The sequence below is a fragment of the Lagopus muta genome, chromosome 8, assembly GCF_023343835.1.
Source record: "Lagopus muta isolate bLagMut1 chromosome 8, bLagMut1 primary, whole genome shotgun sequence".
Taxonomy (NCBI): domain Eukaryota; kingdom Metazoa; phylum Chordata; class Aves; order Galliformes; family Phasianidae; genus Lagopus; species Lagopus muta.
Window position 1 is genome coordinate 18,375,601 of NC_064440.1, and position 25,833 is coordinate 18,401,433.

A 25,833-nucleotide genomic window follows, 5' to 3' on the forward strand; every position below is an offset into this window, starting at 1 on the left:
GAGTGAACAATACCTGTTGTTCTTTCGAAGAATGATGGTAAAGAGACTTTATGTTTTAGCAATTCTTTTAAATAAAGTTAATTAATGCTGTTATCATGCCATGACTTTATGAACAGTTTATTCTAGTAGAGATCGATGTTTGTGCAGTATTGCTGTGAACTGTATCATAAAGCTAATCTCCTTGAAAACTTCACTGACAAACTGGAAAGGTTATTTGGTTTCTTTATAGGTACTCTCCAGGGACGTATAAGTGAGTGTCAGCGTGAATGAGATGACAGAGTGAGCTGCCAGGAGTTCACTGGGGATGCATGAGACTTGTCTCTTACACCCTCTCATTATCTGATCAGGGCATTATGGTGGCTTTATATAAAGAAACAAAGCAATAGCTTTGAGGAAGACTTGAGATACATATAACTCTTGAAAACTAAGTACACGTATTGCTTTAAAAGTCGGAATAGCTAATACACTGTTGTTTCTGTTAAGTTCTAGTGCTTTGCAAATGGAACATAAGTGTTCTTATGGGGTAAAACAGTTAAACATAAGTGGTTTGCTGTTTTCAGTTCGGCAAAGTACTGCTGTACTGCTTCCTTCCTTCAGCTAAAGAGTGTAAATTGCTGAGACTGACTAGAATGGGTGAAGCTGTTGCAGTAAGGTGATACAGTTCAATGCAATCAATGAAGACTGGACTCTGGCAGAATTGTACTGAAAACCTCATTGATTTTTCTGGGGGATTTTTTTATTCTTGTGTAGTCTGTGCTGTGTAGTATTGGCCATTTTTGGTTTTCCTCAGGGCTTTTGAGAAAATGTAGAGTTCATTAAGATTTTCTTAAGCTTTTTTAGTTCTATGTCAGTGCAGCTGCACTATAGTTATTACTGATTAAAAATTACAACGTAATTGTTACACATCCCCTCCTCCAACCTTTTATGCAGATCAGTCTATCATGGATGTTTTGAAGCATAAATGTTTTCTAGAAGAATTGTTGTTTTGGACAATAAAATATGAATTTCCACAGAAGATGGTGACTTTCTTACTCAACATGCTGCCAGATCAAGATTATAAGGTACTTGTCTCATGTCATTCGCATTTTTTCTAATTCTCATATTTAGTGCATATTATGCCTTACAGAAGACCGTGCATCTTTATATCTGAATAATAAGCAGCGAAATAGTGCGGATCATTTACTTGGTTTTGATTATGTGCTTTAGACTTTAAGAAAATAATATTTGAACAGAGAAGTGGACAAAGCAAGGTTGAGAACTTCTGGAGCAGCAGTATTCATTTTGTTTTCATGTTTTGTATGTTTTGTTCTTTGTTGTTTTTCTCCTATTGTCTGGCTGTTAGTTCACATTTGCATGTGTTGGATATTTTTTAGATTTATTTTACTTTGTAAAGTGGATTTTTATCAGTCAGAAAAGTGGATCAAAGCTAATGCAGTGTAGCATGTTTGGTAAACTATTGTTCCTGTTGAAACTGATGTAGTAGACAGTAATTTCTCCATCTAGGCCTTTATGATGTGAGTGTTCTTGCTGCAACTGTGCCCTGTGCAGCTTTGGCAGCCTTCTAGCAGTTTCCTTAAAGAGCTTTGCAGTTGTCCATACCAAGTGTCTCCTGGCTTGGAGTCATGAAGGCTGGATGTCATCTTCCTGTTTTAAATCTTGGTGTGCAGCCAGGTTTGGTTGTTTGCTCTACATGTTCCAAGACCTAATATACATAGCAGTCAGGCTTAACATTTTGCTCCGATTGTGTTGTATCTTTGAGCAATGCTAAAGTTATGGATCTTCTCAATTCCTGACGGGAAGCAAAGATAAAGAAATCCTTAATTCCAAGCATGCAGATTTCTTCAGATAAGCCCCTTCATTATGGGGCCATCATTTATTCATACCCCTTAAAACCTTGCTGCATTGGAGCAAAGGATATGAAGATAACTTGCAAAAAAGGGAAGGACAATACATGAATCTTCGCCTATGCTTCATCCATGTCAAGACAGTATTTTGATTAGCGATACCAACTTTGATCCATCTTGGTCCTGGATTCAGCTAACACATAAGAAGACATGAGGACTACTAAACTGATCATCTCTTATCATAAAGCTTGAATTCTTCTTGATATTTGGAGACTCATGTGGACATTCAGTTCTCCTGATCCTTTGCCAGCTTAACACCTGCCTGTGAGAACACCCAAATGTTAGCAGCAAACAGAGGAATCTGGTAAGTGTTGCTATGTTTACCTTCATACTACATAATAACCAAAGTTTTTAATGAGCTTAGGATCATTTTTCGTTGGCAAGAAGCCTTAGTCTTCAGTGAATGTCATCATAATATTTTTCATTGTGTGCTGAGAATGGAGATTTTGGTATATTTGCTTCCTGCTGACTGCCACAATTTATCTGCAAGCAGTCTGTCTTTCAGTCTCTGTATTCTATGTTTAAACTAAAGAATTGGTTAAACATTGCTTTTGTTCTTTTTAACAAGTTAATTGTTTGATTAAATTTAACTCAGCTCCTTTATACAGACTTAGCACAGCTCCTAGGTTTTTGAAATCTTTTAGAATTTTTTTTTTAATTGCTGCTATTGTCTGAAGGGGATTTTTCAACAGTAAGCAAACTCAGAGCAGGAAATACCTGTAGGGATATAAACTTTCTAGAATGATCTCTCAGCTTTCTGCTACTTTCTCCCATTTCATCTGTACCAGTGTATAGATGTTGACAGTGTATACTGTCGTCTTAATTTTTTTTGCTGTTGCTCTTCTGGCAACTTGTCTGATTCTTCTTGAGGTCGTTAAATCATCAGAATTCTTTTGTGAGGTTGATTTTCTGATAAACTGAGCTCACTAGCCAGACAAGTGGGCACAGAGTGGCAGTGTCTGTACATGTGTGCATTTGCTGAAATCTCTGGTCTCCAGCATAAACAGCTGACTAAATCCACATAGCCTACACAGCAGTCAGTGAACCACTAGCAATCTCTTTGCACAGATTTTTTTAAAAGAGGGGAACGAGTTTTCTTCTAGGGTTTCAGTATTGGGAAGAGTGGTATGTTGAAAGTGGTAGACTGAAATAGCTGTTAACTAGCTTTATGATCTTTTCTTTACAGCACTTATGCTTGAGGCATCCCTTCTGGCACTCTGACATTTGAAGATCAGAAGACTTGCAAGTGAAGGAAAGGAAAATAGCTGAGAAACTTACTGGAGCTTCCAAGAAATTGCAGGGACTGGCCTTCATGTAATCAAGGAGAAAGCAAAGCAGTGGTTGACTCTAAGCAGAAACCTGGAGTAGTAAAAGAATCATTCAGGAGTGGTGCTGTACTGTGATCTGGAATAACCAAAGTGGTGAAATGCAAAAGCATCTGATAATGAATCAACAAGCATGTTTAAGTATATAGTTCTATATATATAAATATATTCAGACATCTCCCATAGTGAAGGTTGAGGTAGTTAAAGCAGTTGGACTTCACTGATTCCCAAATGCACTGTTCATATGTACCAATTCTGTAGAATAGTTTTTTTTCTATTGGAAACTAAACTTTAGCACAACTTTCACCTGGCGGCATGAGAGATGGAAGTTCTCTCTGACTGAATCAGGGCTTTGATGTTAGGATCCTAAAAAATATGAAATTGTTGAGTGGCAGCCAAAAGAGAAGGTGAGATGAAAAAAGTAACTTCTTTTTTTTACGTAGGCTAGAAATTCAGGGGCTGTGCAAGATAATACAGTGTCAGTGAAGGTAATTAAATATATAGAAAATGTGTCTGTCTTAGGAAGGCACTTCTTGCAAATAGTTGGAAGCTGAGTGAGTACTTGGAAAAATGTCCTCTGTCATATTTTCATTATTGTGCCATTCTGTTTTTATCTTGTAGTTGTCTGTATAGTGTTAGCCACTCAAAGGCAGGACACTGAGCTGATTGGACTGATTAAACTCACTGTGGCTATTCTAATATATAGACTTCAGTTAACCATTATTTCAGCATTTTAACTTCTGACACTGAGTTTGTTTCTTCTCTCAAAATTGGAAAGGGCTGTATTTGTTAAAATCATTTTAAAAGTATTAAAATAATGCTACTAGCATTAATATACTAACTTAAGATGCTAAACGTGTCAGTTGTGTCTGAGGCTTAACATTAGTAGTGTTTATTATAGATGCCATTGCTAATGATTTCAGTTGTACCAAACTATCAAACTTTATTTTAAAGCAATTTGTATGGTTCAAGCTTGGAATACAGAATGCTACTGTAGTAACTCTGAGCAAGTTAGTAGTCTATGAATATGTTGGAATGTATTTGCTGCAAGAGGCTGTATTGAGAGGCTGCAAATAATTACTGTTGTTCTGGATGCTGTGAGTAGAAGATGTTTTCTGTTATTGTATAGGTTGCCATTGTTTTGGACTACTTAAAGCAGGAGAGTTAAGCTATGTAGTAATGTTTCCTGCAGTGACATACCCTGGTTTGTTTGGTTGTGTATTTATTTTGCATCAGCAACTTGATCTTTAGTTTTCAGAATATTTGGTGGAAGAAGCTGTCTTTGTGCCTACCAGCGGTGTGTTATGCTGTTGAGATGTTTTTGGGAATGTTCTCTAAGTGAGAATAACATGGTAATGCTATAGTCGAAATATGAGAGTACAAAGTTTTAGGCAGGTAAAATGATTTTTGATTTGTGTACAGTCTAGTGAAAACACATGTGATATAGAGTGGTTTTAGAGTTTCTTCTTCTGTGTATATGAAAGGTTAGTACCAAGAAGGAATAGGCATAGAGTTTTAGGTGTTGAGCAGAAAATTTTTATCACGCTGCAGCTTGTATTTTCTTTTCCTATAAAGCAAAGCAAGTGCAGATGGTGTTAATTCAGAACTTAAAGAACTGAATGTTGTTTAAAAGCTGGCAGATATGCCCAAATGTATATGCGGTACTTAAAACTGGTTTACAATCAGTTGAGGACTAACAAGGTATACTAAGACTCATATTTATCAATATATGTTAATACTGATCTGGTTTTAGAAAAAAAAACAGTTGAGTCATTAACAAGCTTTGCTACTCATTACCCGATTATTTAAGAGAAAGCTCTAAAGATTTATTAAAAAGGAATAGGATACTATGATAGTAGGTGAAATTCCATGTTGAAGCATCATCCTTGACAGATTAATCAAAATGTTTCTGAATAGACAGGTGATTTCAATTGTTCAAGTTACAGCCCTTTTATTAGGTGCCAGTGATTTCATTGTGGAGCATCATTTTGGGACATCACACCCAGCTCTAGGTTGTGGAGGAAAAAAAAAAGATAAATTAATGTTCTAACATTACTATTCTCACATGCATTCTGTGACTTTTCATTCTGTGTTTCAACATTTGTGTTCATGGATTTTATTTTCCTTTTCCTCACTGAAGAGTTATAGAATAAGATTTAATTTTGAGGTTATGTAGTAAAATTGGAGGTATAAGTTACTCCTTCCTATAAAGAGGTATTTTCAAATGAACTATTTCTAGAAACTAAACCTAGGACCAGCAGTTCTGATTTGTCGTGGCAACTTGATGTTTCAAGGATGTACTGATCATGCTTCTGTAGAGGAAGAATGAAAGAAAGAAAACAGTAATTTTTGTGTGGTGCATGTTAATGTCAAGTTTCTTTATAATTTGCAGGTTGCTTTTACCAAAACTTTTGTTCAGCATTATGCTTTTATTATGAAAACACTGAAGAAAAGCCATGAGTCAGACACGATGTCTAACAGAATTGTGCATATCAGTGTTCAGTTGTTCAGCAATGAAGAACTAGCACGCCAGGTAACCGAAGAATGTCAGCTTCTGGACATTATGGTCACAGTTCTGTTATATATGATGGAAAGTTGCCTTATTAAAAGTGAATTGCAAGGTAGGTTTTGATCACTGAATTTGTGTTTGTGTGCTGTAAGGTAGCTTGATTAATGGGAAATACATCAAATTCAAATGTTTCAGAAGTTCACAAGAGAAACTGCATTGTTTGGACTTTTTGTGCACCTTGGCAGTATTCATAAAAGGCATGCCTCTGAATTTGTGCGAATCTGTAATGCGTCTCTTCAGCATCACCACTACATCTACTTGGATATGAACTGCCAGTTTTGCTTCATTTTGGAACTAGTATGAAAGCTTTCTTATGAAATTGAATTTGCCACGTTTTTCTTGAGGAAAACAAAACAGTTTCTGTCAAGTGGCTGTTAACAAGTGAGCACAGAGGGAAGAAGAATTTGCACACCTTGTTGTGTGGATCGCATGACAAAAGTTTCTTTACTTGGCCAGACTTTGTGATTTCAGGAAGGTTTTGAACTGTGTTAAATGCTCCCAAGCATACAAGTTACCTTCAGCTCAGTAGCATGAGAATCTGTGAATATTAGAAGTTCTGGTGCAGCTACAGTTCATGTGGCACTTCAGAGATTCTGAACTTGTTCGATCTGAGTATTTCTCCTACTTAAGTGGCATCTGTGTTGATGAGTCCATGATAAAACAAATTCAAGTTTTGCAGAGTAAATGTTCTTTTTTTTGCAGATTGTATGTGTGTTACTGCAAGGTTACAGTAAATCCAAATTGCTATTTTTATATTATTCTGTAACTTTATTTTAAAATACCAACTTAGAAAATAGTTCTTATTTCCTCTTTTTTAGACCCTCTTTTTTTTTTTTTTTTTAACATCTAGATGAAGAAAATAGTTTACATGTTGTGGTGAATTGTGGTGAAGCACTACTGAAGAATAATACATACTGGCCCCTTGTTAGTGATTTTATAAACATACTTTCACACCAAAGTGTGGCAAAGAAGTTTTTGGAAGATCATGGCCTTTTGGTAACATGGATGAATTTTGTATCATTCTTTCAAGGTATGTGCTTTGGTATTGATGTTTAAAGTCAGTGTTAATACAAAGATGTTAGGACAGCTTAATATTTACCGTAGCAAAATCCTTATGCTGCTGTATGTAAATATTTCCCTAGTATTCCCAAACTGCGCATTTCTGGAAGGTAACAATGTGTTCTGGAGATCACAGGCAGATTAGGAAAAGATCTGATTGATATTTATCTGGTTAAAGAGTAATTGCATCATAACTGAGAGATTCACAGTGTCATGATTCTTAGATTGTAGGTATTGTTAATTGTAGCTTGTGCCAGAAGCATGTCATTGATGTAGTTGGAAGTTAAATATTGAGCAAATAAACTTGGATCTTTTTTCTGCATGTTGTTGTGAAGAAAATTGTGTTGTGGATATAAAATAACATCAGGAATTTTTAAAAATTGGTAAATGTCTAGAAAGAGGCCTAGGTGTTTCCATCCAAAAGTTCTATTTAGGTTACTGAGGTTCAAAGTAGAAGGGCTGCTGTCCATGTTAATGTTGTCTTAAAGGCAATGGCTACAGAGCCCAATCTAGAGACTTTATTCTTTGTAGATCTATTTATGTTCAAACTTCTTTGCAATATTCTACAAATATTGCATTCCACTTAGCCCTAGTTAGGTACTTCATTGTATAACTCTGTTTAAATTCTTGAAGGTATGAATTTAAATAAACGAGAATTAAATGAGCATGTGGAGTTTGAATCACAGACCTACTATGCTGCCTTTGCTGCTGAGTTAGAAGCCTGTGCCCAGCCAATGTGGGGTCTTCTGTCACACTGCAAAGTTAGGGTAAGGCTTTCTGTAATTATTCATGCTTTATTCATTATTATCATTATTCATTCCGTCAGCTTATAGGCATATGTAATGTGTGTGTGGGGGAAGACCTTTTTATATTGTGATTGTTTATTCTTTTATTTAATGATAAGTTTATTTCAAAGGTAAGTATTTAAGATGTGTAATGTACATGAGACAGTATACCTGATTTGAATAGCAGTTTGAAAAAATGTGCATGAGCGTTCTGCACATTTTTTTTTAAAGCAATTTTAATCAGGCAGTTGCAAAAACCTTCCCATGATATAAATGATAATAAATATATATAAATAATATATATATATTAAAAAAATATAATAATAAAAAATAAAAAAAAAATATATAAAAATATATAAATATATATTTTATATATATATAAATATATATTTTATATATATATATATTTTATATATATAAATATATATTTTATATATATATAAATATATATTTTATATAAAATGATCTTTCTTTCGACTGTAGGGAGTGGAGGATCAGCTTGTAGATTAAAGCCTGTACAATTTTTTGTCCTGTCTGACTTTGCGTCAGATGTTTTGGTAGTTCTCAGTAAATCTATGAGAAAATTAGAAGTCTTATAGTTCAATTTTTGTATGTGTTTAGTGAAATATGATGGGTGGGAAGAGATCTAAGCTTGTGTCTCATGCCTGAAGGAAAGCTGGCTGAGCTTTGTCGCCATAGAGGGTGGAGTAGCAGGATAGGAACATGGCTGATGCATTTTCTGATGAGAAAAGGGAACTGAGCAAGTCAACACTTGCGCCTGGCTGAAGCACTCGGCTTTTGTATGAGAAGTGTGTTATAGATTCCTAAGGGTGTGAGGCAGGTCTGGACTCTGTATTTAGAGAGAAGGGCAGATTAAAGGAAAAGACTCTGAAAAATGAGGGGTTTGTAGGTTCCATTGTTAGGAGAGTGGTTTGTTTTACCTCCTGCCATGCTTGCGTATCAGTTCTTTGTCCCTGGAAGGCAGTATATAGTTCTAGTATTGAAGTACATGGTTTAATATGAGAAATATTTTAGTATTAGGGCATTATAATACAGTTACATTTTAATACACAATCATGATAAAGCTCTTTATTGTTTTTAAAATCTGTGTAGTATTGTTTTGTCACTGCAGTTTGCTAGTACATGAAATGTACATGAAATGAAAGATCTTTCAATAAATAAAACTTCCAGGATACAGGAATTCCTTTAGATTGTACGTGAAGACGATTTTACTAATGTTGGCACAACTTTATGTAAAATTACATGGATAAATTAGACAGTAAGCAGCTGATCAATCTGAAAGTGCCTCAGTTCTCACCTTTAAAATATTTGTCATCTAGAGTAACTATGAAACTGTCCTAATGCTTACTGATTTTCATATGATGAGGGCATACATGTCTTGAAATAATCCTTTATTCATATTGGGAAAACAATGACCTCTGCACTATTTTGAGTTCTGTAGTACAGTAGTTTCTCTTCCTGCAGGAAACACAAGAATACACACGGAATGTTGTTAGATACTGCCTTGAAGCGCTTCAGGACTGGTTTGATGCTATCAATTTCGTAGATGAGGTATGTATCAATGGACTTAAATGCTATGAAAACCTGGTTAACATTGCGAAGTAATGCACTTCTGTGTCTGATCCAAGCTGTTATTCCTGGTAAAATGTATTCCTGGTATTCCTGGAAAAAGAGTTGCTTTGTTGAAGTGAGTTTTGTAGTTAATAGTAGCAATGTCATGTTATAGGATCCTGTATTTCTAGAGCCTTAATGATTTAAATATGTTGCTGTAATAGTCTTGCAAAGCAAGACCCTTGCTGTACTTCTGTTCCCCTGAATGAGGAGTGGCAAGACAGAAGTCCTCCAGTGATAAGATAATGGGGATGCAGCTTTGCTGTCTTAGAAAGGGATACTCTTTCATTCAGTTCTGAATGTCATTATCTACTGGGATGTAAGAGATTAACTACAGGAGACTGAATAAGGGATATTTCTGAATCCTCAGAAAGTAATACATTTCTGAATCTTCATGAAGCAATATATGAGGTTGGTGGAAAGTAAGTCCCTTTAATTAGGGCATGCAAGTTAACTGTTCTTAGTGGTTGTGAAAAAGATATTTGTAGATGTGGGTGGTTTTTTTGTGGTTGTTTTTTTTTTTAAATATATTATGATAAAATATCTCTTTTTATTTTTAGCCAGCTCCTAACCAGGTTACTTTTCATTTGCCACTGCACCGTTACTTTGCCATGTTTTTAAGTAAGGTAAGCATGTGTTTTCAGTTGCACAGAAGATCGAAATTCCCTGTTGAGTGTGATTGGTACAATGTGTGCTTGTTTCTAGGCTGTCAAGTGCCAAGAACTAGATCTGGATACTATCCTGCCAGATCAGGAGATGCTAATGAAACTAATGATTCATCCGCTTCAGATCCAGGTATGTATCCAAACTTCTGTGTTTGATGCATAGGCAGAAATGCATGATAAAAACTTGTCTGATTGTTTTAGCTCCAGTAATTTGAATACACATAGAAACATGGAAGGATATGATTTGTAGAATATATTGATTAGTTAGGGTGAATTTTTTTCTCCTCCTGTTTCCAAAATCAAATGTCATTAGTTTCTTAATTAGCAGTACAACTCGGGAAGTATGATAATAATAGTCACTATAGCAGAATACCAGGATGGCCAGATTTAAATACAGAAGTTTCTTCATGAGGTAATTACTAATGGAGTGCTAGTTGAAAAAGAAACAACAATCTGAAAATCCAGAATTTTAAATTGAGAATGAATTCAAAAGTGGATGCGGTTTCAGAAATATATTTATTTAGACAGTTGTATTTCTCCATAAATAGCAGTAAACAGGATTTGTCATCATTGCTTTTATACCTAACATATTTTAAACATCGATTACTTCAGGTTTGCAGTACTTCTCAAGGTTTAAATAAATCACTGCTTTGTCTTTGATCAATTGAGTTGTATGAAATGGAAGCTGTTCTGTAAAAGGGTATGTTTCATAAACTTGCAGTAGTTCCTAATGATCGTATTGATTCAATAGCTGTAAAGTCTTGTTTGTAAATTTTTATTTTATTTTCCCTGAACAGGCAAGCCTTTCTGAAATTCACAGCAACATGTGGGTTAGAAATGGCCTGCAAATTAAAGGACAGGCTATGACTTACGTGCAGTCTCATTTCTGCAATTCAATGATTGATCCTGACATTTACCTACTGCAAGTAAGTTAAGTTTTCTGAAAAGATAAGACAGCGTCTGAAAATAAACTACTGAATAAAATGAATTTGTTTTCTTTCCACAGGTCTGTGCCTCTAGGCTTGACCCAGATTATTTTATTTCATCAGTTTTTGAAAGGTAGGATAGGAAGACAAAAGACTCTTATTGAATATTTTGCTAACTGTTGACTAACTTATGCTATGTGAGAAAGAAAAGATACGTATCTGTTGTAGAAAAACTTTGCCTAGCCAAAGCTAATACTTATGTAAAGCCCTTGCAGAAAGAGTTACCTCACATCTTTGATTTTTTTTTTTTTTTTAATTTTTTTTTTAAATGTGGTTGGCTTTTGATTTACAGCGGAGTACTGAAACTGCAGATATTTTGCAGGTTTTTTTTATTTTGGAGTGTCTTCAGCATGTGAGGGGTTGCTTTTTTTTTTTGTTTTTTTTTTTTTTGGTGGTGATGTGTGTTTGGTTTTTTTTTGTTTTTTTTTTTTTCTTCCATGCGTTCATATGCAATGTTTCAGGTTATGCTGACTCAAAGTAGAAACACTGCAATAGTAAGAGTCACAGAAAGGATGCCCGCTTTCTAGGATGTAGAATAAAATGAGGGTTTGTTATTAGCTCTATGCTCTTGGTAAACATAAATTGTTTTCCTGTGAGAAAGTGAGAGAGTTCTATATTCCTGCATTACTTACATTTCATTTTGTATTTTTTTTAAAGCTGCTTGAATGGTGTCCTGAGTTAATTGTGCATTTAACACTATATTTAATATTAGAGAATAATATTTCTGAATTTGCTCTTTGCTGTTTAGATTCAAGGTGGTAGATTTACTAACAATGGCATCACAGCATCAAAATACAGTTCTTGATTCAGAGCATGAAAGATCCATGTTGGAAGGAGCTTTAACGTTTTTGGTCCTTCTGTTAAGTCTTCGTTTACATTTAGGTAAGAGCCACTACTGTACAAATACTTGTATGTAAGTAATGTAGCTGTTTGTTTTAAAGTCTCTCAACCTTTAGTTTCTGTGATAAAGCTGGTTAGCCAGATAGTAATGCAGAGTGTTGAATGCTTGGTTTCATTTCACCACTTACTGAACTTTAATCCCTTACAATTTGAAACTGGACAAAATATGTGGAAACCGAGAAAAAGAGCTTTACTGGAAATAAGTGGCTGAGTTGTGTTATGTGATCACAGAAAGATTTAGTATGTTTTTCAGAAAGACAAGCAGTTTTAATTTGTACTTGTCTCTTCTGAGATTGTGTCCGTTTCATAGTTTCTTCTCACTGCTTCTCAGGTGTGACTTTCCCTATCTTTTGTTGTGTTTTTATAGCACTGTATTATTATTTAACATTGCATCAAATTTAACTTGTGTTAATTGCAAATGGATGCGGAATGTGTTACGCTGTTTTACTGGATTTTTTATTTTGTTCTAGGAATGACAGATGATGAGATCCTCAGAGCAGAGATGGTGGCCCAACTGTGCATGAATGACAGGACACACAGTTCATTGTTGGACCTTATATCCTTGGAATATTTTAGCTAACATGAGGGAATGAAAATAGCAGGTACTGTGAGAATAATGGGATTTTGGAGCTTGAACAAGTTTTCAGCTTACATAACTGTAACAAATTGTGTAAAGATTTGTTTGTATATACATATCGTCAGGCAAAGCATTTGATACATCTTTTGTCTTCCTTAAAAAGTAAGCAAGACTTAATAGCTTTAAACAATTTCAATACTAAATGTTAAATGGCTGTTTTGATTTTTATTGTTGTTTTAATACTGCAGAAGTCAAGTATGAGGTGAAAAGTCTGTTTTCCAGTAATGTTCCGGATAGTTTAGTCAGCGTCACCTTTATCTGCTTCTTAGCCTTTGATTATAGCTAACTATATGCCAATGTAAAAAGAGGTCACTAATGTTGTATAGGCTTTTGCTTTAGATATCAAAAGCTTAAAATGCAAGTAGTAGCAATTCTGAATGTTGCTTTGAAATTAGAGTGAAATGTCTCTGTTCTGGGGGAAAGTGTCCCCCAGAACATTAGCTGATAGCAAATTCTAGATCTTCGTGCCCGGTGACAACATTCATGTTATGTTCCATAACAGTTAATTTGTAAATTGTATATAAATTTTCTTTCATCTTTGCTCATTATATTTTTAAATCCAGTTTCTATTTAATTTCTTTTCATTTGACTTATGCTCCTAATTATGTTCCTAATGTTTCAAATTCCCATTCTTGATTATTTTTAAGAGATTCACTAGAGTATGATAAACAAGTGACTCTTTTGAGCAGTCACTTCTCACTAAGCAGAAGTTCCCTTATTTTAAACACTGCCTGTGATTTGAGATATTTTCAGTAAGCTGATAAAGTATTGTTACCAAAAGGAAAAGTTGCCAGTCCAAGATGGAGACTTGTTTGGTACGTGTATGAATCCCAAGCAATTCACTAGCATTCGTAAACAGTTTCAAACACAAAAACATATTTGTTTACCCCATAGGTAGCAGTTGTTATTTAATACTTTGCTTTTGAGTAAGTATGCAGATGCAGCAAGTGGTTTCGCTTAAAAAAAAAAAAGTAATCTCCTAGCCTGGAGACTTTGGATCACTCCAGTAATTGTTATTGTTCTATAGCAGCTGGAGCATACAGACCTCTTGTGGTAAACACAGAGCATTGCTCAAATGTAGCCTTTGGAATGAGTGTCAGCATCAGCATGGAAGTAAAATGCTATGTCCTACAATTAAATTTACTTTTGCTTTTCTTAACACAAACGTTACATTCCAGAAAATCCCAATCCTAAAAGTGGTATTATTCCAGGAAGCTTAAGCTTTGAATCAGTCTTGTCAGCAGTTGCTGATTTTAAAGCTCCTGTTTTTGAACCCGGAGGTTCCATGCAACAAGGAATGTATACACCTAAAGGTACAGTAATCAATCAGTGTCGTCTTACCATTAATTCAGCAGTGAGATGTTTGACCAGAGGGGTTTTGTTTTCTTTTTGTTTTAAACTAACAACAACAAAACCACAACAAGCTCTGTTTCTCTTTTTCATTATTGTCTATTGTTTATAATTACTAACATTTCTAAGGACTGTTAATAGACTTTAGCTGTATGTTTTGTTATAAGTAAATGTCAGCTTGTAATATTAACCAGATATCTTTAGATAGCTCAGGAAAAGTAGAGAACTGAACAGGTATGTTATTTATATTTCAATGATCTGCATGCTTAATCATGTGATATGTGATGACTGGACAGATGTCAGATTTTTTCCTTAGAATTTAGGACTGTTTATACATGTGTCAGTTTCAAGACTAGGTCAGATTTGCTCACATTTTAATAATTAAAAAATACAATGGTACAGAATTTTTTGAATATTGCTTTAAGTTTCTTGATAGTTTACAACATTTTTTTTCCAGTCAATAGTGAGAATCTAGAACAAAGTTCAAGCTGCACCAATTACAGAATATTGTTCTGTACTTCTGTAATTTATACAATGCAAAAATGAGACTTCTTCCCAGACCAGTTTGCCGTCTAAATTGGTTTCAACACAGTGTTGGTATATCAAAGGAGAGGAAGAATTTAGAACACAGTGTTCCATTACTGTTTCCTGTCACTGAGCAGATAAGCTTCCTAAGAATCTGAAATGCTCCTTGTGTTTTGGTTGCACTTCAGCTCAAAGCAAAGCTGGGGGTGGATTATCTCCATCCTGTGGGGTGTTTGAGTCTGACACTTTGAAGCCCCTTGTTCATAGGCAGTGTTCATTTGTGTGTATGGAGGAGGCTGGTCAGTGTAACCATTACTTTAATACAAATTAACAACCAGTGATGTGTTGTATGAAGTTTTTTTTTTTTCCCTTTTCAATAATCACTGCTAGAGATGCTGTTCTTAAGTCCCTTGTATTTCTGTGCAGAATTCTCCCACTGCTTTGCTTTTTTTTTTTTTTTTTTTTTTTTTTTTTTTTAAAAGCAATAAAATTTGTTAGAGTTCCTGCAAGGATAAAAACTGGCGTGGTTTTCTTATGTATAGCTGTCTAAATGCTTATAAATCTTATAACTGTACTTGTTCTCAAAACGAATGGTGACATTTTGGGTGCTGTCACTAATTGGGGCTTACAGCTTGTCCCAATTAAACCAAGTCATGTTGAGATCACTTCAGCCTAATGCCTTGTTTCCCTGTAATTAGGGGGGAAAAAATCTACTTGGTGATCTGCAGAAACCCTACGTTTCAGTAACTGCTATTTTGGAAGGGGGCGGGGGGTGGGGAAGAAGCAAGTCTGGGATGTGTTGTAGACTGTGATAGTAAACTCTCTGTCCAGTAGGGGGGGAAAAAAAAAAAAAAAACAAAACAAAACTTGGGAAGCAGGCTGTTCTTTGATCATCTTTCACACAGGGTAAAAACTATGCCAAGTTTTCCTCCTCAGTAGCACATGAGGATGTCTGCAGAACCATGAACATTAGTAGAAGTTAACAGGAATACAGACTACTTGTCTTCCCAGCTGTGGGAAGTACTCTCAGCAATGGGATGAAGTTGCCTGCTTTTGCCTTTGAAGTATGTTGTAAATGCGTATGTTGTGTTATGCCTGCTGGTGGAGCTAAACTTCTGTTGTTGTTTTTCTCTTTGTATTCTTTCTTACATTCACTCATGAATTCATGTTGAATTCATGGAACTTCAAAACAATGTATAAAGGGGAATGTCTTCGTTTGCCTTTAGATTGGAAACTTTAGTTTTGGTTTTGATTGACTTTTAAATGGGGGCAAAAGTGCAATGAATTTATTAATATTCTGCTCAGACTTCTATTTGTGACCACTCTGAGAAGCCACAGCATTTTACTTTAAAGCTACAAACTGAACTGGGGATAATTAAGGCTTAATGCCAAAATGATACATATATGCATTATAAAGGCATGTTTCTAAATGATTGATCTCAGAATTTGAGAAAAAAGTTGGCTACTGTCAAGACGGAACAAAAAATTGTATGAAGTTAGTCATTTGGCTCACTGCACTTAATACTTAAATGTCACCTGCTGGCTACTGATTTGCAGTCTTTGCTTCCTATTTTCAAGAATACACGTGGTTATCAAGTATCAAAGGAAAAACGATTATAACCTTTTCTTAGATGTGCTCAGAAATCAAAAAGAGCAAGACATGATTCATACAGGAACATACAGATAGTATATTGGGATTGCCTAAATATATTTAGATGCAAGTACACATATTTATTTAGATTTTAAAGTCCTATTAATGTGTTTCAAGTATGTTTTTAAGCAGGAATATATGATTCTTTCCCCCTGTAGTAAAGAATTACATTAAAAAAAACAAAAAACAAAAAACAAAAAACAAAACAAAACAAAAAAAAAACAACAAAGGTAGAAGACACTAAAATAAAGCTACTTGATAGAATAGGCCTGTACCCTTTACTAATGGGTTATTTTCTGTTTTGGAACCTAAAAAATATTTTTGGTGAAATTGTAATGCCTTGATAAGTAGTAATAATTGTTAATACAGAAAGTAATTATTAGTAGTATGAATTAGAAAAAGATGTACTGTGCTGCAAAAAATGATTATATAATGGGAAATGATATGAAGCTAATTAAGAAGAAACTCTGGAATAAGTTGTGATGTCCATAAAGAGAATTGTAACTTGTGACTTCTTTTAAACAACAGCTGAAGTTTGGGATAAGGAATTTGACCCTGTAATGGTAATTCTTCGAACAGTTTACCGTAGAGATGTACAGTCTGCAATGGACAGATACACAGCCTTGTAAGTTGAATCAATTTTAGAAATGTAATACCTTGTTTGTTGCACCACGGGATTTGTTTTTGTTTTTTGGTTTTGCTCTCTGGAAACGTTAACAATATTATCAGTGTTTTCAGGCTCCCCATTTGTCTTTGAGTAAATAGCTCATAAATTTACACAGTGTAAATTTATCCAAGGTTCTGGATAGCTTAGCCTTTACTCTTCCATAAATGTTTAATACATTTCAAGTGACAAATTACAGATCTAATATTTAAAATAAGTCATATGACTTACAGAAAGGAGCTTTTTTATATTATTTAAATCTAGGTAACTGAAGCATTAATATTACTTTATATGTATATGTCTATGTATATATGTTAAAGAAACTGAAAGGAGGATGAGCCAGGATCTTTCCAGTGGTGCCAGGACAAGAGGCAGTGGCACTAACTGAAAAAAAAAAAAGGCTCTATGTGGACATCAGGAAGCACTTCTGTATTGTGTGGCTGCTGGAGCCACTGGCACAGGTTGCCCAGAGAGCCTGTGGAGTCTCCTCCTTGGGATCTGCTCTGGTCATCCCAACTTGAGAACGGGTGTAGGACTAGATCGCTTGCCAACCTCAATGTGATTTCTGTGATGTTTCTGTCTATTGAAATGATGTTGAAGGCAATGCATTTTTTTTGTATGTGTTCACCCATGCCAGAAACCATGGAAAAATGCAATAAATTCTGATTTAAATATAGGAAAAGCCACTCAGGGGCACCCTTCTAAGTTCTAAGATGCAACAAGATTTGATTGTTATTCTGTCCCTTATGTGCCATCCAGTAAAATTCTTCTTACAGATTTCACTTCACCTGACTTAATTTAGTTTTCTCTTATTTCATTCCTTGAGAGTAAAAATCAGGTTCAAAACATCATTAAAACGTAAAATAATCTTCCACCCCTTTGCTTATTGTCTTAAGTCAAAGGCTCATCATAAACATGTACTGTAAGAGAAAGGTATCTTCACATTGAATTTAATGCTTAAGCTGTAGTTGGCTCTACCAGCACAGTCATGTCTGCAAAGTTAAAAATTCTAGTGTTTCCTATTGCTTTCTGTAATCTAGTTGAACAAATGTGAATTTTCTGTTTGATGTCTGACTAATGTGGATTTTGGTGACGTGAGAATTTCAACATCTCTTCAGTGTAAGTCTTAGGAAGAAAATGAATTCTTAATTAAGAATTCATATGGCTCTACAAGAGTCATTTTGATTAGTGGTAGTTCACAGAAAAATGGAACTGTGTGCTGTTTGTGTATGTGTTCTGATATTTGGAATTTTGCTTAGAGAAATTAAACTGAGAAATGGTTATCAATTCTGAAGTTGATCTGAGCATCTGCAAGAGTGCAGTGCAGTTGCTTGCAACAGACAGTTGTCTGCATCACTGTTACGTTTAACACAAATCTAACATGTTTCAACAGTTTAAAGCAGAGTGGTAAATTCCCTGGCAACCCATGGCCTCCTTACAAGAAAAGAACACCACTACATCCGAGTTACAAAGGTCTCGTGAAGCTTTTACACTGTAAAACCTTGCACATTGTGCTGTTTACACTTCTTTACAAGGTACTGTCATAATTCTTATTAAGTCCAGTATTTTACTTTTATTTTGTAGAAAGGAATGCTTAGAGTCTTGGTTTTGTTGGTGTTCTTGAATAGTAAGTTTCAAATTTATATAACACTTTTGTTCTCATGAAGTAATGCTTTCAATTAGAATTCTTCTTGAGAGCTGAGCACACATTTAAACATCAAAATGACTGATGTGGTTAAAATTTCCTTTTTACCGTGTTAAATTCTTTTCATTAATTGTTGTAGGACTACAGAGAGATTTCTTATTTCACATTTATTTTGTAGGACTAGCACGATGATTATTTCATGAGTGTCTAGTTCATATTACGTTCTCCTAAGTGAGGTATCCAAAGTACACGGACAGTCCTACTTTAAGCACTCTCTTAATGATTGGAGTTACTGTTTGACTTGTTGCATTTTGGTTTTGGATAGAATACTGATTTGTATGGTGTTCTTTTGGCTCCTGCTGAAGAGCTGGGTGGCAGCAGCAGCCTTATATCCAAAGTGGCAAATAAGTCTCAAATCTGTAGTTGGTTCTAATGTAACTTTCTGGATATGTTCTGTCTTTAATAATGTTATAGTGCTTAGTTTTCAGAACTAATTCATGCCTTTAAATTTTCCTTTGGTAGTTAGCTGTCCTCTTTAAGAGAAATGCATTGTTTTTCAAGAGCACATGCATCAGAGGATGAGTCTTTGAGTCCTTCCTTGTATTTGGAAAGTGTTCTCAGGGCAATGTGCTGCAGAAGCGGATGAGGGACTATTGAAAAATGTTTTGATTGAGGCACATCAGTGATTTTCCTACTACCCTTAAGCTCTTTCATTGTTTCACCGTTAAGCTTTTGTCGAACAGAGAATCTGTTAAATACAGCAGTAAGAGTGTGGCATTCACAGGCTTCTTGTTTCTATTTCTTGCTTTACCCAATTTCTTTCTGTAATGAAGTATCTAATAAATTGACAATACACCATTAGGATGAATGAAAACTGAAGAATTTATCTGAACTAATTCAATAGATTTCACCTTTGTGATAGAGAAGTATTATTTCTCAAAAGCTTACAAATTAGTAGCTTCAGTAAGCAATAGCTTTTGCTATGTTATGAGTGCAGTTTCAAAAATCTATGTGGAAAAATAAAATACCATGAATGCGATAAGACTTCTAAAGTGCTATGATGGACAAAAAAATTAAGTACTGAAGTTGGAGCTCAGCATCTACTAAAAATACATTAGGGTTGCAAGTGATGTTCATATTTTTCTGCTTGCTAATATTTTCCTGGTAACTCATATCTCATACACAACTCTTTGAAAGCACAGTGATTTTATTAAAAATAAAGAAAATCGCGTATGTAGCTCAAAGCCTTTTGTAGCCTAAGTAACCTAGAAGGTTGTGCTGAAAGAAAACTTGCAGGTAGTACTTTGTATTTGTTCACATGAGACCTATGGCTTTTCTTTACCTCCCAATGTAACTTACAGATGCCTGTCATGCTTTTGTTAATTTCTATTGTTTTATGTTAGTTTTTTCTTGTTTTGTAATTGAGATTGTAAGACTATGAAAGATAAAAACCTTTCAAGATGTGGTTATCTTTTTTTCTGCCTAGATATTAATGGATCATCAGAATTTGTCAGAACATGTCCTTTGTATGGTTTTGTATTTGATTGAATTGGGGTTGGAAAATTCTCCAGAACGAGAATCAGATGAAGAGGTGGTAAGATGTTTCATTAAAAAAAAAAAAAAAAAAAAAACCTCACTGAAAAATGTTTATTGAAAAAGGTATCATGTAGTGATACAACGTAGATCAGTTATACATCCTTTTTTCTATTTTATAAATCAGTACTGGTAGCTTGTTGGAATAAAAGAGTTGAATATAAAACTCGGATTCCTAGATTTTCAAATGAAACCATAATCAACATTGTCATTAGCAATCATATTTTTCTTATAGTAATTGTATTTTTTTCATTTTTGAGGTTGACTTGTACAAACTTTAGATTCTTTGTTGTGTTACTCTTAGATTACACAGCTTCTTATTACCCTGTTTCTTTTGCTTTTGTTAGATAGCAATGATAACATGATATATACTTATTTATCAGAGTTGTAGTCTTCAAGGTAGACATCAATCATTAATTAAAAAACTATATCAACTTTAGTGAGGTACTTTTATCATAATGTTGATGTCTTGTGGAGAGCTGAAAGTTTTTGTAGTACAGTTATAAATTGCAATGATCTGTGCAGCTTTTATGAGGAAATACATACAATTTTGTCGTCTTCTTCAGGAATCTACAGGTGGACCAGAGCGTTGTCATGACAGTTGGTTTCCGGGTAGTAACTTGGTTTCTAACATGCGGCATTTCATTAATTATGTCCGAGTAAGAGTACCAGAAACTGCTCCAGAAGTGAAGAAAGAACCACCTGCAAGTACCAGTTCAGATGGTTTAGCTTCATCACAAGTAAGTATGTATGAATACTGTCTCTTTCCTGTTGGCTGATGGTTTTGTTTGGTTCGTTTTGGGGTGGGGGGAAGGGGAGATTTCTTACTATTTTTGTAAATTTCTTATAATTTTTTTTACATCAGAAGTTGTTTCAATTATCTTCTTCCAGATGTTACAGTTAATTAATCTTTTTTGTCCTCAATCTACCAGAGTTCAAGGCGGAAGAGCCTTCAGAGAGAGGTAGATCTGTGTGCAGTTTGTTCTCCTAAGCAATTAACTAGCAATGTGGCTTTAATCATGCTCACCTTAACATTCAGTGACATCTTCTAATTTTCCTGAATTTTCTTTTAATTTATATTGCTTTTTTTGTATTCTTGATTTGTGATCTTAGGTTGTGGAGTCACGGGGGGAAAAAAAATGGTCTTTAAATTTATACTTATTCTGAAATTAAAACTTTATATCAAATGTAAAACATCTTTGTTAGCTTACTGCTTGAGCTTTGTGCTTAGGCCTCTTTTTTTTTTTTTTTTTGTCTTGCCAAGATACTACTAACATTTAATAATTTAGAGTAGTTCTAGCTTTCTCAAATCTAGGTTAGTTTAAGCTTAAATTGAAAGTGCATTTGAAACCAAGTAGTTTTGGCAGGTTTTTTTGTTGTTACTTTTTTATTTTTTTTCAGGAAACATTTTTGCTATGGATTTAGTATATGCAACTTGTTTCTGTGTTTCCTTAATTTGGGACTGACTGAGTGGGCTCGTTCATTAGTGTAACTGCACTTGTTGGCACTGGATAACAAGCTCTGCTTGCAAAAATGGGTTTGTGTCTTCTGGATCTCAGCTAATTTAGAAGGATGGACAGTGCTTGTGGGGATGTTGGGATCACCTGCTTGGGATTGAGCTACACGGTGTGACAGTACTCAGTAGACTTGTATTAAAGAAATTTAAAATAGCTCAAAGATATGAAAATGACAGATATTCCTGAAAGAGCAGAAAATGTTGCTTGGAGAATGGAATTCTAAGTTTAATGGGAGCAAAGTTAGTTGTTAGGCTTTTTGGTATGGACAAAATTTCCTCTTGTATTTGGCTTTCTATGCAGCTGTGTATATCAGGTTTGTATAAAAGTATGACGTGCAGGGTTAATATTTTAGTGTACCGACTTTGAATTTACAGTTTGGAAGAGAGAATCTTAAAATGTTTAGTAGATTTCCTCCTCATTGAAAATATTTCTGTGGCTTTATATACATGTATGTTGTTTATCCTTTATTTCTGGAAATTAAACATTGTAATTTATTTTATTTCCACAAGAACTCCGGGACAGCTCAAGTGTTCAGTTTGGTTGCAGAACGTAGAAAAAAATTTCAGGAGATCATCAATCGGAACACCAGTGAAGCAAATCAAGTGGTTCGGCCCAAAGCATCGATGAAATGGTCAGCACCTGGTGCAACTCCACAGCTAACCACAGCCATTCTAGAAGTTAAAGAAAGTATGCTATCATTGCTGATTAAATTGCACCACAAACTCTCAGGAAAACAGAACTCTTATTATCCTCCATGGTTGGATGATGTGGATGTTTTAATCCACCCAGAAATTCCAAGATACTCTCATGGTGATGGAATGACAGCAGTAGAAAGAATTTTATTGAAAGCTGCCGTACAGAGCAGGCTGAATAAACGTATAATAGAAGAGATATGCAGAAAGGTGACGCCTCCTGTACCACCAAAAAAAATTAGTTCTGCAGAGAAGAAAACATTGGATAAAGAAGAAAGGTAACATTAATAACAAAACAATAGGGTGCAGAAGGGCAATTTGTGTCTTGCATCTACTGGTTGATCTGGTTTTCAGTAGTGCTAGACTTCTGTATTTACAGAAAGGTGGGGATCAAAGAATCAAGTAACTTTCCTTACAGAAAAGGATGAGGTTATTTATTTCCCTTTAGAAAACATAAAACATTTGCAGTGATCTATGAATATGAATGAAATACATGACAATGAATGTTTTGTCATTCTTTGATTTTGAGTGACTATCTTCCTGTTCTCAAATCCATAAAGGCATTTGGGGACCTGTTACATTTATTGAAAATGTAATAACTAAAATGACTTGATCTCATAGGCTGGTATTGCTTTTATATAGCCAGGCTGTAATTTTTACTTTTTCCTGATTTTATTTCTTTATTTTTCTGTAAGTGCAATTTTGTACTAATGAAGATCATGCAGACTTATCATTCAGTGTGATCCTCTTTGGTTACTTTGATGTATGATGACAGATTTGGCCTTGCTTATACAAGGAGTTGTCACCATAGAAACCAAAATACAGAACTGGAGAACTTGAGCTGCTTGCAGTATTTTTTGAATTGCAGTGTCATACCCCCATGGGCCATCATGGAAAATTACTGAGCTGTACTGAATCTGTCAGAGTTTATGTCGTCTTATTAAAGGCCTCTATTTACAGTCATTCTGCTTTCAGCTGAGGCATATATTGAGAAATTCCCAGGGGGAAATAAATAAAAACAGGCTTAGCAAATGCCCTGATATGATCCTCAAAATAATGAATCTTAGGATTGTTGTAAATAGAAGTTATTTTAAGAAATGGTGGCTCTGCAGTGTGACAGATAAATGGGCAGAGACGCTTGGATTTTTAAGGTGCCTTTAGGGAAGCAGGTTAGAAGCTTTGATGTACAGGGCACCTTAGGGTAACAAACTGCATTAAATTTGCTGTTTTGAACCTGTACGTGTCTGTTCCTGCACTAGAGCAGTGAGTGTCAGGAGTACTGTAAACTGAAGAGGACTCGTATTAAATGCTGAGAGATGTTTTCAAATTCCTCATTGGTTATCTTAATCATCTCTAACTAGGTGGGAGAAAATATTGTTGTTAATGCTCATGAACGGAGTTCATAGCTCTGATAGATTTTTCCCTACTTGCACTGGCCGGTGCTATGTAAAGCACTCACCACCTGCTCCATCTGGTGAGCACCTATAGTGTGAGCTTGGTTTGGTTTTTCCCCATTTGAACTCTCCAATTTCCCCTATCTATAAACTCTTATCAAACTGAAGATCCCTTCCTGATAGTTACAGAAGAGGAAAATTTGGTAAATGTGCATGTTGTTGTGGGTAAAGGAATGGTGATGAATGTAAAAAGATGATGAAAGCAGGCATTGGTGAACTCAGGAACTAGGAGATTTTACAGAAATAACTGAATTAATTGTGATATTTTAAGAATGAAGTGTTTCTGTAACAAGTGCTTTCAAACTGGAAGCTATCTCAAACTTAAGTCAAGAGGTAAAAAAATGTTGGTGGCCAGTATCATAGGTGGATGTTGGGGAGGGGATGCCAGTATGAAGAGTCTCAAATGGAGAAAAGTTATCTGTAATCAGGCCTGATACAAAAAAAAAAAAAAAACAAAAAAAAACAAAAAAAACAAAAAAACAAAAAAAAACAAAAAAAACAAAACAAAAAAAAACACTCATTTGCAAGCTGATTGGTTGTTCATGAGAAATTAGAGTTTTGTGATGCCAGGCATTTCACTGTTACTTTGTGTTTGTATAGTAGAAAGATGACTTTCAAGATTAAGGACCTGGGTGGTGGAAGTGTTTTCTCTCACTTGGTTGTTTTTAGTGATAGCAAGGACCCTCTGGAAGTTTTTTTTTTTTAGGACAGAATTTTATGAGTTCCTTTCATAATTAAGAGTTTTTGCTTGTTTATTTCTCACCAGAATTTACTTTTAATGCAATAATTTTTTTTTCCTTGAAAATCAGATTTTTAGTTAGAGAGCTTGCAGTTTGAATGATATCTAAAGTGGTAATTGTAATCAGCCTGATGTTATTTTTCCACTCTATTTGACACTTACTCCATTCTTTTCCTTTCCACGTTTCCCCCCACTTTCCCCTTTTTCTTTCATTCAGACGACAGAAGGCCAGGGAAAGGCAACAGAAATTGTTGGCTGAATTTGCCTCAAGGCAGAAAAGCTTCATGGAAACTGCCATGGATGTTGGTAAGTTTACTGTGATTAACTGCACTTAATTTTTTAAAAAATTTCATGTTAGTATTGCTGTTTTACAGTTCAAAACAATCAAAAAAAACCCCAGACATATTCTACCACTATGTCAGCTTCTGCACTAAATTTTTCTTAAGCTGCTTAAACTCATGTGTTCAGTATTATCTGTTGTAGAAAACATAAGTGTGAAGAAATAGGGTGAATGATCTGTTTAAAATATTTAAGAACAGCACATTACCTTTCATATATATGCTTTTTTTAAATTAGTATGCAGTGGATGAAGTAAGTAAATTAGTGTGATGTGTTCTAAAGTATTTCCTTTTTTAATAAAAAAAAAAAAAAAACTTTCCAAAATTAGTCTATGTTGGAATTTTTTAATGTGTAATTTAAGACTGCTTAAGAATGCATCACATTTTAATAAGATAAAGGTTTTTGCATTTTGAGTTTATGCATAGAATTGAGAAAAGCATTAAGTGAACATGTGCATTTTCTGTTATCTTCTGTTTATATTCTGTGGCATCTGTACAACAACACTGTCATTCAAACTTGCCTTCATATAACTAAGTGAAATTTAGGAAGAGTTGTGTTAATGAGCTAGCATGGAACAGAATCCACTGTGCTGTCTGTAGCTGTTTGCAGGATAAATGTAAAAAATATCTTACTAAGGGCAGCACATAGAAACACTTGAGACTGTCCGGTGAGTCAAAAATGTGTTGTAGAAGGCACCATGGGCCACCTAGTCTGCTGGTATAGGTGCTTTTACATTTTTATTTTGGGAGTGTTTGTCTTGGTGTGAAGCTTGCGTATTATCATGTGCAACTTCATGCAGGAGATTTTGGAAACTGTGCTGCCCTTCAGGCTGATCTTGCTAAGAACAAAAATAAATCTCTCTGCCTCAGGTTAATAGTAGCCTTTAAAAAATACAGTGATATTTGTAACAATCGCTGTAAGTTTCATAAATATGAAATACAGTGATTCAAAGCTGCAAAACTGTTTAATCAACTGTAACTTAGTGAAAAATCTGTAGACTGGTCTGTTTCTGAAGTGGCTGATGTGATTTTGTGTTTCTTTCCCGTGATGTTGAGTCTCAGCAGGACCTCATTTTGTCCTTCAAGCTAATGCTCCTTAGCTAGTTTATAAAAAGAAGTGCAGAGTTTTAATGCAAGGTGACATATATTTCCTAACACTCAATCTTCTGAACCCAGATAGAAAAATAAATTAAGTACTGATCT

At 34.8% G+C, this 25,833-nt stretch overlaps 1 protein-coding gene across 7 annotated transcripts in view; it reads left to right on the forward strand.

The window, feature by feature from the left end:
- The window catches only part of UBR3 (ubiquitin protein ligase E3 component n-recognin 3), a 94,298-nt gene that overhangs the window by 21,969 nt on the left and 46,496 nt on the right, over positions 1 to 25,833 (forward strand). For 3 of the 7 annotated variants that reach the window (XM_048953058.1, XM_048953060.1, XM_048953064.1), the window contains 19 exons: positions 931 to 1,061; positions 5,622 to 5,850; positions 6,649 to 6,828; positions 7,491 to 7,624; positions 9,128 to 9,214; positions 9,835 to 9,900; positions 9,980 to 10,069; positions 10,737 to 10,865; positions 10,946 to 10,998; positions 11,674 to 11,807; positions 12,296 to 12,381; positions 13,634 to 13,775; positions 16,517 to 16,613; positions 18,046 to 18,187; positions 19,784 to 19,891; positions 20,457 to 20,630; positions 20,823 to 20,852; positions 21,917 to 22,377; positions 24,510 to 24,598. In XM_048953058.1, coding sequence (XP_048809015.1) covers positions 931 to 1,061; positions 5,622 to 5,850; positions 6,649 to 6,828; positions 7,491 to 7,624; positions 9,128 to 9,214; positions 9,835 to 9,900; positions 9,980 to 10,069; positions 10,737 to 10,865; positions 10,946 to 10,998; positions 11,674 to 11,807; positions 12,296 to 12,381; positions 13,634 to 13,775; positions 16,517 to 16,613; positions 18,046 to 18,187; positions 19,784 to 19,891; positions 20,457 to 20,630; positions 20,823 to 20,852; positions 21,917 to 22,377; positions 24,510 to 24,598 — 2,562 coding nt within the window. The remainder of the gene's footprint in view (positions 1 to 930; positions 1,062 to 5,621; positions 5,851 to 6,648; positions 6,829 to 7,490; positions 7,625 to 9,127; positions 9,215 to 9,834; positions 9,901 to 9,979; positions 10,070 to 10,736; positions 10,866 to 10,945; positions 10,999 to 11,673; positions 11,808 to 12,295; positions 12,382 to 13,633; positions 13,776 to 16,516; positions 16,614 to 18,045; positions 18,188 to 19,783; positions 19,892 to 20,456; positions 20,631 to 20,822; positions 20,853 to 21,916; positions 22,378 to 24,509; positions 24,599 to 25,833) is intronic. The other 4 variants (XM_048953062.1, XM_048953063.1, XM_048953059.1 and 1 more) reach the window with 3 other exon arrangements.